General features: G+C 39.8%; 1 protein-coding gene across 1 annotated transcript; it reads right to left on the minus strand.

Moving 5' to 3' along the window:
* Window positions 1-143: 143 nt before the first annotated feature.
* LOC122032489 (transmembrane 9 superfamily member 2-like) lies at window positions 144-4,720 on the minus strand. Its single transcript, XM_042591779.1, has 7 exons — window positions 4,507-4,720; window positions 4,006-4,046; window positions 3,338-3,920; window positions 2,428-2,565; window positions 2,137-2,293; window positions 1,528-2,012; window positions 144-638 (listed from the first exon to the last, which is right to left on the minus strand). The coding sequence occupies exons 1-7, from the start codon at window positions 4,656-4,658 to the stop codon at window positions 419-421; spliced, it is 1,776 nt and encodes a 591-aa protein (XP_042447713.1). The 5' UTR covers window positions 4,659-4,720; the 3' UTR covers window positions 144-418.
* Window positions 4,721-17,152: the final 12,432 nt, after the last annotated feature.

Raw genomic sequence — 17,152 nt, forward strand, 5'->3', positions numbered from 1 at the left:
CAGCCATTAGGTGTTACCAATCGTTCGAACTCCACAGGCATGAGATTTAAACCCTCATTAGTTATTACATAGGAATGATCCTTATTGCTACCACCAGACTGTATAAGGAGCCAAAACGAAATATTTATTGGGATCACTTGTAGTAGTGTAAATATTTATTGTGATCTAGTGATTTCATCAAATATAGCAAGAAAATCTGTCTCACAAATGCACGTATTTATGTATTACAAACATCGACAAACATACAAGTGGAAGTTGAGGAAGATTTGACTGATGACAGGCAGCACAAAAGTGTGCAACTCTATATATGACTACTACATCTACTGGAACTCCTGATCTCCAAATCGAACCAGTGCTATCATCAACAGTCACCGACGTGAATCCATCCATGAAGCCAATACAATTTGCTATATGTAATCTACTCGCACTTGATGGAACGGTATATGTGACGAACGAAGAGCAGCGCGGCATGGAAACTAACCGTGCCGAGCATCAAGAAGAAGCCATAGCAGATGCAAGCCATGTATCCAAAGAAGAATGATGTCTGCATGAATCCTGACATGTAGGAGCGAGCATAGTAGTGATACCAACAGTACCCGTAGACAAAGAGGCCGGTTGACCCTCCGCATAGGAAAGATCTGGATTAAATAAAGCAGATTACAATTTAGATCTTACAAGTGCGAAGAACAGAAATCAATTCTGTGCCAAAGTAATTCAGACGCCAAAAAGACTTTGATAAAGTAGTTAGTTTTTCTGAAAGTTCAAAATATATTAAAAAAAATAAAGCTTCACATATTTAGTAGTTTTGATATCTAAAGTTAGCCACTCAAGAGACAGTAGGAGTATCAAAATAGCAAGATAACTGAGTGAGAAAAAGTCTAACGAACAATGAAAGAATGAGCTCCAACATACTTAATTTGGATGCTGACTGCATCCCAACCAAAAAGATTTGTACATGAATCATAATAAAAATAATAATAAACAAAAGCTATTTTTTCCCTAGATTCTTTAAAATTATAATGTTTACTCTGGATTGAGAGTTAGACTACCACCCAATTTTGGTTCTAGATCTTTCAACATTTGATGAAAGAATTGCGAGCACAGGAGCCCTTGTTATGGCAAGCATGAAATGTAATCTTCATATATTTACAATTTTTCCTATTGTTTAATGTGCTAAAAATTCCTTTTATACTAGAAAAAGAACAAATAGTACAAGCGTGAATTTAGCATAGAGCATTTTAATTGCCCCCTATGGAAAAACTAAAGAAGGGAGAACTTTCCCACGACTAGCTCAAATAGCGGATGCAAGCACACTAATGTTTGATGATGAAATTATGCTCAATCAGTGAATTAAATGCAAGGACATACAAAATATATGAACAAGGAAACCATAAATTACCCAAAGAAAATAGCATGCATTCTATATGCATACGAAAAGAAATAATCTTAACACGGCCAGAACAAGCTGCGAGCAATCTTTTCTATCAAGTGAGCAAACATAAAGTGAATACACAAAATAAATCTTACCTCCACCACCACTCATGGTCTTCAGCAGCAAGTTGAAAGTAGGTGAGTGCAACGGTAATAAAAGCAGTCACGATGATGAGGATGATGAAGACAACGAATAGAATGCTATATATAGTATATATTCTGTGTCCCCACACACTCGCAAATATGTAGTAAAGCTCAATATATATTGCACTGAAAGGAAGAAAACCAGCCATTATCATTTGTGGAACAGTTTGTCGATACCATGCCAATTCAGGGATCTCTCTTGGATATTTTGTTGTGCGACAAGGTGCTTGGAACTCCGCTTTACTGTTTTTACCAGCAATTCCACCCAAAACAAGTAGAGGAGAGGTCACTAGAGCCCAAATAAGAACAATAACAACAATAGTTCCAAATGGTAATGCTGCAGTGGCATTATAGACGATGGCAACAGTGTTAAGAAAGCAGAACATAAGGAACAGAGGCCCACAAAAAAGGGATCCTGTCAATAGCAAATTCCTTACCTGCCAATCAAAAAGCAATACGTTTACACTCTTTTAAGGTAGGTTTTCTTCCATATCTTTTATGCACATATGAAGTTATGGAGAAGTTACAAACTAAGTGTAGTTGAAAAATAGAAGTGCATACCCAGTTTGTTCCTTCTAGCTGGCAATAAAAGGAAGTAGCAGCATATCCAGCAATACCAGAGGTAAGTGCATAAATGATCACAAGGGCAGTGAAAAGAGCCCCGCGATTATAGGGGTAGAAAACTCCAACAAGTGCAAGAATGAAAATGAAAACCGTGCTGTCATTTATGACAAAAGCGGGTTAAGGTGAGCTGAAACTGGAAATATGTTGTCGGTAGATTCAAGAATAAAAATAATTATGTTGGTTTTTTCTTTGCAAATTAGCAACGTAAGGTTTTATAAAGATACTCACAGAGTAAATAACTGTGTGCCAGAACCAAGACAAGCAGCCAGTAAAGACTTGTACTTTGGGAACCTAAAGACATCCCCATGAATATACTTCCATCCAGTTTCTTCTTCATCCTCGACAGACTCCTCATCATGTGCATACCTAGAATAAAAATCCAAGAGGTAGACATAATAACTTACATGAAGCAAATCCCAATGTTTCTCAAGCAATGCTTTTGTAGCCTAAACAAGTGCCTTTATTTTCTCAAAGTGAACACAAACATTAATAAATACTCTGGTGATTAAAAACAAAACTCTGTCTTCATGGTCATGCTTTCACTTCTTAAAATAATAGAATCCATTGGTCACATGCTACGTTCAAGTGTAAAGCCTAGAAATCATGTGGATTATCAAGTCTATAATCCCAGGAATGTCTTGTCTACTATCAGATGCAAATATTATGATCAACATTTTTAACCATATCTCAACTACTTTACTTTTGATTAAAAAAAAATCATAGAGGAAAATGCAAATTCAGTTGCCAACTTTTTGTAAGTGAATTCTTTCGGTCAAAAGTCATGTTTTTACCAACCAAAAACAGATGCTAATAAAAACATGCAAGCACTTCTTGTGCAACCTGAAAAAGAAAATCAAATTCATTAATTGCCAAAATCAAATTGCAATTGTGTGAAACCTGAGGGTAAATGTCCACCACTATATATTCTATTGTCCAAAGAATCTAAATGGTCACAGCACAAAATCTTGATTATGCAATGAAAAATTCTAACAGTAACAGTAAACAATGATCTAGCTCGTTCTGAGAGGATCTTATTCATTATTATTTTTCATTTCTTAATCATAAAAAATCTGCTAATATTTACAGAGCAATAAGTTAATCAAACAACAAAGAGACAGAAATGTGCAAGGTTCATTACTTGACAAAATCATTCTTCAGCACCCGCATGAGAATCGTGGCAAGAAATCCAGTCAAGAGAAGAACTGTCACGGAAGAGTTTATAATGGAGAACCAATGGATCTCTAGGTGATGAGGTAGTGAAGAAGCCTGTGAATACCTCTCCATCCTCTTCTCAAACGGTATGGTGGTCTCCTTCCACTTAACAGAATACAAAAATTCAACTTCAATTTCCTTATCATCAGTCACATCCAACAGTGTATTGCGATCAGTTTGGACAGAAATTTCAATCACCCTGTCACTGTTGTAAAAGACTTCGAAGTGGAACCGCTGGTAGAGGAAGTATCTGAGTTCTCCAAGTTCTTTGCCATCATGTTCAACCTTCCCAATGAATCCCCAAAGAGGAAGATCATCATAGTACATCTGAAAGTAATAGTCCTTAGAAACTGCACTCCTGAACTTGGCCACATTTTCTTTCGTAAGTTTCTTCTTGCAAAGTAATTCAGACTCACGATCTACACGGAAATCAAGCTTGTATGGACCATCGACTAGGCGATCCCCGTTCAGAATTTCTCCAAGTGCTTCTTTTTTCTCTGTCACATGCTCTGGTACCACAACATAGATCCTCGAAGAAATGTAAGTGGAACTGAGGAATGGAGGCGAGACAGAAACAAGGGATTAAAGACGAACCTGGGGTGCAAAATGGTAGATCGAAATAGCGATACGTCTCGCTGCACAGAGGCAAAAATGTGAGACGAGTGAGGATGACAGAGTACGAGAATGAAGTTTGAGCAAAACAGTACTCACATACAGCAAAAAAAAAAAAAATGCAGAAAACAAACAACTCATCGTTTCTTTAAATTGAAAATTTCCTACTTTCAGTTCTCATAATTACTTCCAAAATCACCTTTCGATGTCCACCAATATACAAGCAAAAGCTACGTGAATTTACCAACAGATGTTCAGAAGGAATTAAATTTTCGCACAAGAAGTTCATTAATTGCATGAACGTAGTAACCAAAAGGAACATTTAACTTATGCGGAACGGATCTGATTCAGAAAAGATCCAAACTTCAGCGATCCTATTCCAAATATACTAAATTTTCCACATCGAAATAAAAAGTGCATAGCTACGCTCGGATCAGGATAGAGGGACTAGAGATCTGAGGGAAAGAAGGGAGAGGACCTCACCTGGGGTTGTGGAAAGGGCCAACCTTGTTGACGTAGAGGGGGACGTGGTCGCCCTTCTTGTAGCAATGATCGGAGGCGTCCGACGCGACTCCAGGTACGCCAAAGAGCAATAGAAGAGCAGCCACCGCCAGATGCATCGTTCTCTTCCACATTTCCAAGGACCGATCGAAATCTCAAAGATCTCCGAGCTCAGATCGAAGGCAGAGAAGTTACAAATACGAAACAATTTATAGAGACGGGGGAGACGATTCGGATCGAGTGCAAGTCTGTTTGCAAAAAAGATGTATGACAGACGAGGACCAGAAGATGGAGGGTTGAGATTAAGTCTATTATCACTTGCACTGCATCTCACTTAAAACATAATAATAATAATAATAATAATAATAATAATAATAATAATAATTCGGTCATTCAAAATATTAATAAACGAGTCGAATCGAAAATGTCTTACATTACTACCATAAGTCACATTTCTCTTACTTAAAAATAAAATTTCTAACCGACCTATGATAAATTTAAAATATCGAGGCGTGAAAATGAAAAAGAGTCAACGTACGGTACCTTGAGGTCCACATCATGGATGGAGTAAATTGATGGCGATGTTTGTTTAGCAGCAAGATAAACGAATTTTGATTTTTTTTTATTTCAATAAAATGTTTGTATGTGAAAATCAAAGTAGGTGGATGCAACCTTTGGCTTCCTTGTCAAATGTACATCAGCTTCTCATGTAGTACCGCTAACAATGAGTCAAATTATGTGATATTTATTGTGTAACCAACTAAATTTTAAATTATCTTAAGAGTGTCATTAATAAATTATATTTTAATCTAAAAAATAAAATATAATATTATATTTGGTATCTCATAAAGAATCCATCAATATATATTTAAATTTTATTTTATTTACATAATTTATATTCATTTATTTGTACTAATATTAATATATATATATATAGCTTTTAATTAAGCTTACATTATTTTCCTTTCTATAATTTTAATACAATCAGTATTAATAACATTCTCACACTAACTGATTCTAACTTTGTTGAATGGAAATAGTATATTATTGTAGTCTTAACTTGCATTGACTTAGACTATGTGTTGACGGATGACTCATATATGAATGAAGGTTAATGCGAGAGACGTCATGGAAAAAAAAATCTCTTAAGATTTTTTCATAAGAGAATTCTATTACAATTTTTCAAAACAGAATTTAGTTACGATTTTTCATAGGTGTGTTGCTAGGTGTTCATCAAACTAAGAAAACAAACGATGAAATTTTTCAAGGACTTGTGGTAAGTAACAATCAAGAGCATGGTAGAAGCAAATCTCGACATGGATTAGGTAACAATAACAAGACTCGTTCTAAGTCAAGAAAGAAGAAGGTGATCACGTGCTACAAGTGTGGAGGCAAAGGTTATATGAAAAGAGATTGTTCAGAGATAAAGAACATATTGAAGAGGATAAAGGTAGTCCCACATAGTCTATAAACATAATTGAAAAAGAAAATTCAGAGATTGATGATGGAGATATGTCATTAGTTATGTCGAGTTCGGAGGAACTGACAGATGCATGAATCTTAAACTCTGCATGTTCATATCACATGACTCTAAACAAGGAATGATTTAATACCTACAGGGCAGTAGATTTTGGTTCAGTGTTGATGGGATCAGAACCCTATGTGATGTCAGATATATACCAGAGTTAAGGAAGAACTTTATCTCACTAGGCACACTAGAGAGTATTGGTTGTAGTTACAAATCAGTGATGGGGTGATAAAAAGGCAACGAAGGAGTTCTAATGATAATGAAAGAATAAAAATTAGCAAGGAACATCTACAAATTGATAGGGACTATAGTTGTAGGTGGAGTTGCCTCGATGGAGTCTGAATCAGAGAGTACAATCTTGTGGCATTTGCAGCTAGGGCATATGGATGAACGTGGGATGCTAGAACTTCACAAAAGAGATTTGTTAGAGGTCGTCAAGACGTGCAAGTTTGAATTTTGTAAATTTTGTGTTTTTGGAAAATAAAGAAAGTGCAATTCAAGTTGACAACGCACAAGACGGAAGGAATTCTGGACTATGTACATACAGATCTCTGGAGACCGACCGGTGTAGCATCACAAGGAGGGCACTTATATTTTGAAAGTTTTACTGATGATTACTTACGAAAGTTCCAGGTATACCTTATGCATCACAAGTCGGAAACTTTTATAAGTTTAAATTATGGAAAACTGAAGTGGAGAACTAGACCAGAAGAAAGATTAAATGTCTTAGGTCAGATAATGAGACTAAGTACACAAATTCAAAGTTTCAAGAATTTTGTGAGCATTATGAGATTATGAGATATGAGATATTTCTCGATTCGTATGACACCATAGCAGAATGGCATGGTAGAAAGGTTGAATAGGACAGTCATTGGGAAGACAAGATGTCTTAGGCTGAACGCAGGGTTAGTAAAGAATTTCTGGGTGAAAGCAGTTAACATAACTTGTTATCTCATTAATAGATCACTAAGGACAACACTAGAAGACAAAGTGAAATATGGACAGGAATCCAGTAGATTATTTTCATCTTCGAGTTTTTGGATGCTAGCCTATATACATATATCTAATTAGGATGTATACTAAAAGCCTAGCTTTTTGTAAACATTTATTTTTGAAATAAGAATCACATTGGTCAAATATCTACATTTATGTTAAATGTAGTTATCTATTTAATTTATATTGTAGATAACATGGTGTGTGGTGCCACATAGAAGATCATGTTATTAATTCCTTATAAATTATAAATAGTAGCTCGCAACTAAGATGGAATGAAGTAAACCATTGGAATAGTTGTAGTATAATTTGGTATTAGTTTATCTTAACTATAAAATTACACTAGTACACTATGTGTGTATTGAACAGGATCATTTGAGGTTGTTTCTTTTTATACTGACTACATAAAAGAACAAAATCTCTGTTATTATGGATATGCGTACTCTTAATCCTGATATAATAACAAGCATGTATACTTAATATTTATTTCTTTGATTTATCAATGGGTGAGATTTAATTTAATAAATTAATAGGCCTGATAAGTTAGGAAATGATATTATTTATATGGTGTGTTGTTGATTATAGAAGGAAATTGTGTCCTAGTAATCTAGGTTGATGATGTCCCCTTAAGGAGCTCATAAGGATTATCATGTAAACTCTGCAGGTGGACATAGTCTGGCATGATAATGAAGTTGAGTGGTACTACTCTTGGAGCTAGATATTAATTAAGAGAGTTGTCAGTAACTCATTTAATTAGTGGACATTCGATATCTTAAACACAGGGAGACTAACACACTCATGATAAGAAGGAACCCATAATGTAATTTGGGATTGGTGCGGTAGTTCAATAATAACTCTTTAGTGGTATGAGTTATTATTGATGAACTTGAGTTGGGTGTTCAGGGGCCTCAGGACAAACATAGGAAGCTCAAGCTCATCGGGAGACCAAAACCAATCTCTTCTCTTGACCCCTGTTGTAGCCTCTATAAAGCCTTGTATCCACCAAGTCTACTTCTTACCCAAGTAATGGGCTGACCACATCCTTGCTTGGAGTAAAGGGGGCCGGCCAAGCATTAGCTTGGAGCCCAAGAGGTGGTCGGCCAAGCCATGCTTGGTGTCCAAGCATGGGGATGGCCACACCATTAGAACTAAAGGGAGATTTTATTTTTTTGTTAAAATATTTCCTTTTGTAATCATTCATGAAGGGATTTAAAAGAGAAATTTTAATTTTAAAATTTCCTTTTATAGTCATCCTCGTGGTTTAAAAGAGAGTTTTAAAATTTTAAAATCTTTTCTTTTATAGCTATCTACAAAAGATTAAAGAGAGATTTTAATTTTGTTAAAATCTTTCCTTATTTGTAGTTATCTATAATGTTTAAAAGAGAGATTTTAATTTTTGATAAAACTTTCCTTTTTTGTAACCATGATTTAAAAAGAGATGTTTTAATCAATCTTTCCTTTTTGTAGTTGTCTACATGTTTTAAAAGAGATAGATTAATTTTAAAACTTTCCTTTATTGCCATGTACAATAGGAAATTTAGAAAAGAGAGATTTTAATTGTTGTTAAAATTTCCTTTTTAAGGGGAGGCCACAAATAAAGAAGTTTTAATTATGTTTAAAACTTCCTTTTTTGCCGTGACCAAGAATTATAAAAGAGAGGTAGAGGGTGCCTCAAAAAAGAGATACACATAACCTTAAGCCTCCTCTCTTTTCCTTGGTGTGGCGGGCCCCTTCCATTCTCCCTTTCTCTTAGGTCGGCACCCCACTTATCTCCTCTTTTGCTTCCTTAGGGCCGGTGGTATCAAGGATTGAAAAGTCCTTGTGGTCGGTTGCTTGGAGAGGAAGAAGAAGAAGAGGAGAAGCACTTGGTGGTCAGTTGCTTGGAGGAGAAGAAAGGGAAGAAAGTTTCCTATTTTTGCATCCCTTGGTGGCTCGAGAGTCTTGGAGGAGAAGAAGTGGTTTGGGTGGATTCCATCTCGGTAGATCGTTGCTCACACAACGTCCAAGAGGAGGAGAGGAATACAATAGAAGATCAAGAAGTCTTTAGCTACAAAGAAAGGTATAACTAATTAATGGTTTCCGCTTCGAATTAATTAGTTAGTCTTCTTTGCATGGATTCTGAAACACCAACACAAGAGGCTAGCGATTTTATGTTTCGATTTCGTGCTATCGATTTTGTATTTTGATTTTATGTTTCGATCTTGTGTTTCCATGTGGTCTCTGTAGTTAAACCTAGGGTTACTGTAAGAAGTTAAATATCCAATTTCTTTGAAAGACTTTGTCTAGGAAGTGGTGGATGATCCCATAACTAAGAAGGCAGTCTCGCCATGTTTAACCTGGAAGTCAATCTTTGAAGTAGATATTTAATCAATTTCTGTAATATGGTTTAACTTAAGAAGATCACATCAGTTAAACTTGGAGTAAAAATGTTAAGTATCGTTTCCAATCAAAGTTTAACTTCTGAAGAGCAACTTCGATTAATAATGTTAAGCATCATTTGCAATCCAAGTTTAACTTCAGTAGAACACATGGGTAGCTAGGTTAAGTTCTGTATTTGTACAAATTTTTGTACAGGAGAAACAGAATGGTATTCTGAGTAGCAACCAACAATCTAGTGAGGAAAGATCAAAACCAGATGCGAAGTCAAAGCAATACATTTTTCTGGGGTATCAAAAAGGAGTTAAAGGCTTTAAGGTTTGGGATTCTAAGCCAAATAAGGTGGTGATCAGTAGAAATATGATGTTTGACAAGAAAGTCATGCTACAACATGTTAGGACCTTCGGATAGCGACTAGAGAGGGGGGGTGTGAATAGCCGACCTCAAATTATCGTTTCTTCCTACAATTTAGGTTAGCACAGCGGAAATACAATGTAGAAACGAAAGTGGAGAAGATCAAATCTCGAACACGATGATGTAACGAGGTTCGGAGATGATACTCCTACTCCTCGGCGTGTCCGTAAGGTGGACGAAGTCTATCAATCCGTCGGTGGATGAGACCCCGGAAAACCGGCTAACAACAACTCCTTCTGGGTGGAGAAACCTCGCCACAAACTCTTTTGCAACAGCAATAAAGGAGTACAAGATAGAGCAAGAAAACAAGAAGAATATGAATGTAACAACACTTTGCTTGCCTAAGTTGCCTTCTTGTCGACTGGAGTTCGATGAAGCAACAACTTCACGATGCCAGCAGCAACTGATCAGCAAACCAGCCGAGGGAAGCTCACACGAAGCTTCAGAAACACAGAGCTCAGCAAAGCTCAGATCGCAAGAGTGAGGAACAAGAACAACAATTACTGTAGAGGCCCTCGATATATATCCTGCACCTGCTGCACCTGTGAAGAAGTCAAAGAGCAATACAGAAATCTAGCCGTTGTGTCGCAACGGCTAGGCCTGGACCGATCAGGCTCCAACCTGATCGGTCAGGGAGACTCCTGATCGGTCTGTGGACGGATCAGGCCCTAGGCCGATCGGTCCCCAGACCGATCAACCAACTCTCACAGAGAGTTGGCTTCGAAGTCTAATCGGTCTGTGGACCGATCAGACTATAGGTGGATCGGTCCACAGACCGATCCCCTCCTATCGCTCTCTAAGTCCATCGCTTCTTGATCGGTCTACAGACCGATTAGTTAACCCACAGAAACATTCTGTTTGGTTACTGATCGGTCACCGCACCGATCCGCATAATCGAGTATCCTGGATCGGTCACGGACCGATCCAATGCCTTAAACTTCGGCCCTAAACCTAAAGCCTTCCCGGTCTAGAGAACGAGCTACCGAGCCCTCTCGACCTAGTCCGGAGAACGAGCTACGAGCCCTCTCCGACTTCCACGTTCGGTCCAGAGAACGAGCCCCTCTCGACCTAGTCCGGAGAACGAGCTACCGAGCCCTCTCGACCTAGTGCGGAGAACGAGCTACCAAGCCCTCTCGACTTCCGGAGAACGAGCTACCGAGCCCTCTCGACTTCGCGTGCCGAGCCCTCTCCGACTTCGTCCGGTCCAGAGAACGAGCTCCCGAGCCCTCTCTGACCTAGTCCGGAGAACGAGCTGCCGAGCCCTCTCCGACTTCGTCTGGTCCAGAGAACGAGCTCCCGAGCCCTCTCTGACCTGGTCCGGAGAACGAGCTGTCGAGCCCTCTCCGACTTCCCATGCCAAGCTTCCATACTTTGGACTTTTCCCGTGCCAAGCTCCCTGCTTGGACTTTTCCGTGCCAAGTCTCCATACTTGGACTTTTCCCGTGCCAAGCTCCCTGCTTGGACTTTTCCGTGCCAAGTCTCCATACTTGGACTTTTCCCATGCCAAGCTCCCTGCTTGGACTTTTCCGTGCCAAGTCTCCATACTTGGACTTTACCCGAATCAGGTCAACTCAAGTCGGGTCAACCAGGTCAACCTTGACCAAAGGTTGCACCCACAATCTCCCAAGTTTGTATTCTTGTCAAACATCAAGATACAACTTTTCTATTCTCGTCAAACATCAAAATACAACTCGAGTCAGGTCAACTCGAGTCAGGTCAACTCGAGTCGGGTCAACCAGGTCAACCTTGACCTAAGGTTGCACCAACAATCTCCCCCTTTTTGATGTTTGACAAAAACCATAATCAAGTTAGGTTAACCCGATAATCTAACTTAGGTTTTCCAATAGTTCTTCAATCAATGTTCTTCCTTGAACATTCTCCCCAAACTCCAATGTTCTTCTTTGAACATTCTCTAGACATTTCTCCCCCTTTTTGACACATATCAAAAAAGAGTGAATCAAGGTCAAGAGTTTCTTCCTAATGAAAGTCCCATACCTTTCATTGAAACCCTTAATTTCCCCCTTGATACTAGATACAACAATCAACATAGTGACAATCCTCATATCACTAATCTTGACGAGTAAAAACTCCCCCTAAAAGTCAACTCCCGCTTGACCAATAGGTAAAACTCCCCCTAAAGGTCAACTCCCCCTTGACCATTGCACCAACAATGTCTTGGAGAGTTTCAATCCTTTAGAAATCTAAAATACCAACTTCCAGCTGAAATTTCAGACAATCAGTCGAAAATCAGCATGCTCAGCCCTTTACTGGATCGGTCACCAGACCGATCCACACTTCCCTGGATCGGTCCAGTGACCGATCCAGACCTCCCTGGATCGATCAGCATTCCCTCTGATCGGTCCACAAATCTCTGATAGGAATTTCTGATTTTTCTCCCGAAATTTAGAAACCCCTAAAAATTCACAGAAAATTTCAAAAATTGTAAAATTTTGAGGATACAATCCTCATAACATATATTATCATGGAAAAATAGTTTTCTATGAAAATAACTTCCATTTTCAAATCTTGATACAAAGTTCGAAAAACTTTGAAATAGCTCAAGGTTAATCCATCTTTGTATCAACTTGCTCAATGATGAATGCTATCACTAGAAAAGCTTCATCAAGGTTTTTCAAATCAATTTTGAAATGATTTTAAACCATTTAATTTAGGACCACAATCTTAGGGCTAAGTGTACATGACTTGTACGCAAGCTTTCCCTATGATCCTCAATTTCGAATTAGGCTCATCTAGGTACAAGAACTATGCACCTTGATCCTAACTCATAATCCTAATATCTCACACACATCTAAGGTGTATCAAACACATCCAAGTCAATTTTGATGTGAGATATGGGTTTAGGTCATCTTAAGCTAAGTTCTCATGCATTTTCTAGACAACAATTTGATTTCCATATCAAATTGAGTTTTTATCCTTAAATCAATTTAATTGATCATAAATGCAAGAGATGATGACATGGCATAAAATAATATCATAAGTGAACATATGTGCCTATGTCATGATGTCATGGCATAAAGTATGAAACTTAAATAAGGCATGACATATAACTAACCTATGCATTATCATGACATTTCAAATGACGATAAACTAAATATGATGTCATGACATGGCATATGGCAAACAATATATGAAAAATAACATATAAAGGTATAGAAATAATTCTAGCCTTAGTTGTCATTTTTGATAATTTTGATCATTTTGCCATAAATTCTATATTCCTAAGTGTAATAGATCTAAAATCATATACTAAAGATTTTTAGATTACTATGTACCAATTAGATTGACCCTAGAAAATTCCTCAAGTGTGGTTGGCACATTCTAATCACCTTAGGAATGAGTAAAATTTTAAATTTCATTTTCAAGGCTTGATTACACCTTGAAAATTCCTAAAATGCCACCTTTTGCCATGATTAGGTTAACTACCTATCCAATTAAGGTTGACACACCCTAACCCATCTAGCGTGATGGAATCACGCTCCTAGGAACCCAAAACCTATTTAAACTCATTGGGTTCACTAAATATTCACTAGGGATGACTTCCCTAGCAACCCTCCTAATGACCCTCCTAGGCTTTAAAGCCTTGGCCATTTGGGACTCATCAAGATCAACTCTAGGGGTGACTCCCCTTGTGACCTTGGTGATGGTCTTCCTAGCCCTAGGTCTTGTTCCATAATCGAATGGAACATTATGATAAGTGGGCTTCACCACTTGAAACTTAGGTTTGTGACTCAAACCTCTCATGTCCTTGGGCTTTTGTTTTTGACCCTTAGACCCTAGAGTTGACTTCTCCAAATTCTTAAGGGTCTTTTCTAAGGTGTCAAGTCTTGACCTCAAGACTTGATTTTCCTTCTCTAATACCTCAAGTTTTAATTTGTCACTTTTCTTTGAGGTATTCCTAGGCATATGTCTAGTTGTTTTGGGATTCCTATCTAGGGTTTCCTTAACCTTAGATGAGTTAATTCTAGGGTTGGCATTTCTAGTATTATTCTTATCTAGGCTAACATGTTTGACACCTAAGGACATGTATCGGTTTCTATGGTTATCATGCTTATCATTATTGGCAATTGCAATAAAGCTACTAGCATGTTTCTTATTAGAATTGCAATAATGTGCCTTAAAGGGTACCTTAGGGTTTGCCTTAGCTCCCCCTATAGATGTGCTTGGTCTCTTGTCCTTGTGAGGTTGCCTCCCCCTCGGACATTGGCTCCTATAATGCCCCCTTTGCTTGCATTGGAAGCACACCACGTGCTCCTTGCCCTTGCGTATCGGGACTCCGGCTTCCTTGACCTTTGGCGCCGGTGGAGTCTTCCTAATCCTCTTTGGACATTTACTCTTGTAATGCCCATATTCCCTACACTCAAAGCACATTATATGTAATTTACTTGAAATTAAGTTGCTTGAGTTACCTAGGGTTGAGGATGGATATGAGCTCTCTTCTTCATCCCTTCCGGAGGTAGAGGCTTCTTCTTGCACCAATCTTGATGAAGAACTTTCCTCCTCTTCTTCCTTAGATGTTGAGTAGCCCTCAACTTCTAATTCCATACCTCCATGATGTGAGCTACTTGACTCACTTGACTCCTCTTCATGACTTGAATTGGAGCTCTCCTCATGGAACTTAGCCAAGTTGTTCCACAACTCCTTGGCATCGTTGTATCCACCTATCTTACACAAGATATCATTAGGTAATGAAAATTCAAGGGTTTTCGTTACCTCGTCGTTGATTGTGTATTGGTGGATTTGTTCCTTCGTCCACTTCTTCTTCTCGAGAGGTTCTCCCTTTTTATCCACCGGAGGAGTAAAACCTACTCGTACACAATTCCAATTCACTAGGTTAGTCATAAGAAAATACTTTATTCTTACCTTCCAATACGCGAAGTCGTCGCGATCGTAGAAGGGTGGAATCGTGATGTCTTCTCCAAGTAGATCCATTCTCTAGCTTGTGCTCCCCCGGGTGTTAATCCGACGAAGAGCAACCTCGCTCTGATACCATTTGTTAGAACCTTCGGATAGCGGCTAGAGAGGGGGGGTGTGAATAGCCGACCTCAAATTATCGTTTCTTCCTACAATTTAGGTTAGCGCAGCGGAAATACAATGTAGAAACGAAAGTGGAGAAGATCAAACCTCGAACACGATGATGTAACGAGGTTCGGAGATGATACTCCTACTCCTCGGCGTGTCCGTAAGGTGGACGAAACCTATCAATCCGTCGGTGGATGAGACCCCGAAAAATCGGCTAACAACAACTCCTTCTGGGTGGAGAAACCTCGCCACAAACTCTTTTGCAACAGCAATAAAGGAGTACAAGATAGAGCAAGAAAACAAGAAGAATATGAATGTAACAACACTTTGCTTGCCTTCTTGTCGACTGGAGTTCGATGAAGCAACAACTTCACGATGCCAGCAACAACTGATCAGCAAACCAGCCGAGGGAAGCTCACACGAAGCTTCAGAAACACAGAGCTCAGCAAAGCTCAGATCGCAAGAGTGAGGAACAAGAACAACAGTTACTGTAGAGGCCCTTGACCTCGATATATATTCTTCATCTGCTGCACCTGTGAAGAAGTCAAAGAGCAACACAGAAATCTAGTCGTTGTGTCGCAACGGCTAGGCCTGAACCGATCAGGCTCCAACCTGATCGGTCAGGGAGACTCCTGATCGGTCTGTGGACCGATCAGGCCCTAGGCTGATCGGTCCCCAGACCGATCAACCAACTCTCACAGAGAGTTGGCTTCGAAGTCTGATCGGTCTATGGACCGATCAGACTATAGGTGGATCGGTCCACAGACCGATCCCCTCCTATCGCTCTCTAAGTCCATCGCTTCCTGATCGGTCTACAGACCGATCAGTTAACCCACAGAAACATTCTGTTTGGTTACTGATCGGTCACCAGACCGATCCAGACAATCAGAGTATCACTGGATCGGTCACCAGACCGATCCAATGCCTTAGAGCTTCCCAGCCCTAAACCCTAAAGCCTTCCCGGTCTAGAGAACGAGCTACCGAGCCCTCTCTGACCTAGTCCGGAGAACGAGCTACCGAGCCCTCTCCGACTTCCACGTTCGGTCCAGAGAACGAGCTACCGAGCCCTCTCTGACCTAGTCCGGAGAACGAGCTACCGAGCCCTCTCCGACTTCCACGTCCGGTCCAGAGAATGAGCTACCGAGCCCTCTCTGACCTAGTCTGGAGAACGAGCTACCAAGCCCTCTCTGACTTCATCCGGTCCAGAGAACGAGCTACCGAGCCCTCTCTGACCTAGTCCGGAGAACGAGCTGCCGAGCCCTCTCCGACTTCGTCCGGTCCAGAGAACGAGCTCCCGAGCCCTCTCCGACTTCCTCCGGTCTAGAGAACGAGCTGCCGAGCCCTCTCCGACTTCGTCCGGTCCAGAGAACGAGCTCCCGAGCCCTCTCTGACCTAGTCCGGAGAACGAGCTGCCGAGCCCTCTCCGACTTCGTCTGGTCCAGAGAACGAGCTCCGAGAGCCCTCTCTGACCTGGTCCGGAGAACGAGCTGCCGAGCCCTCTCCGACTTCCCATGCCAAGCTTCCATACTTTGGATTTTTCCCGTGCCAAGCTCCCTGCTTGGACTTTTCCGTGCCAAGTCTCCATACTTGGACTTTTCCCGTGCCAAGCTCCCTGCTTGGATTTTTCCGTGTCAAGTCTCCATACTTGGACTTTTCCCGTGACAAGCTCCCTGCTTGGACTTTTCCGTGCCAAGTCTCCATACTTGGACTTTACCCGAATCAAGTCAACTCAAGTCGGGTCAACCAGGTCAACCTTGACTAAAGGTTGCACCCACAATCTCCCAAGTTTGTATTCTTGTCAAACATCAAGATACAACTTTTCTATTCTCGTCAAACATCAAAATACAACTCGAGTCAGGTCAACTCGAGTCGGGTCAACCAGGTCAACCTTGACCTAAGGTTGCACCAACACAACATCCTTAGGAAGAAGGAAAAGAAACACTATAGAGTAATAAGAAAAAAAAATGTTATGCAAGTAGAGCTAGAGACTACTGGCGCCGCTGATTCTAGCTCAGACCACATAAAATATCGCACTATAGCTAGTGGCAAAACAAGACGAGTCGTAAAGCTACCCACTATATACGAATTTGAAAACTTGATATCTTATGTGTCTATCACCAATAGCGGAGGCCCATATATTTTCAGGAGGCGATACACGGCTCTAAGGAGGACAAGTGTATGGGTGCTATGACAGAAAAGATGAAGTCATTGCATAAGAACCAAACGTGGGATCTAATGCAACTTCTTGAGGGAAAATAAGTTATAGAGTACAAGTGG

Source organism: Zingiber officinale, chromosome 11A (assembly GCF_018446385.1).
Source record: "Zingiber officinale cultivar Zhangliang chromosome 11A, Zo_v1.1, whole genome shotgun sequence".
In the NCBI taxonomy this organism is placed as follows: domain Eukaryota; kingdom Viridiplantae; phylum Streptophyta; class Magnoliopsida; order Zingiberales; family Zingiberaceae; genus Zingiber; species Zingiber officinale.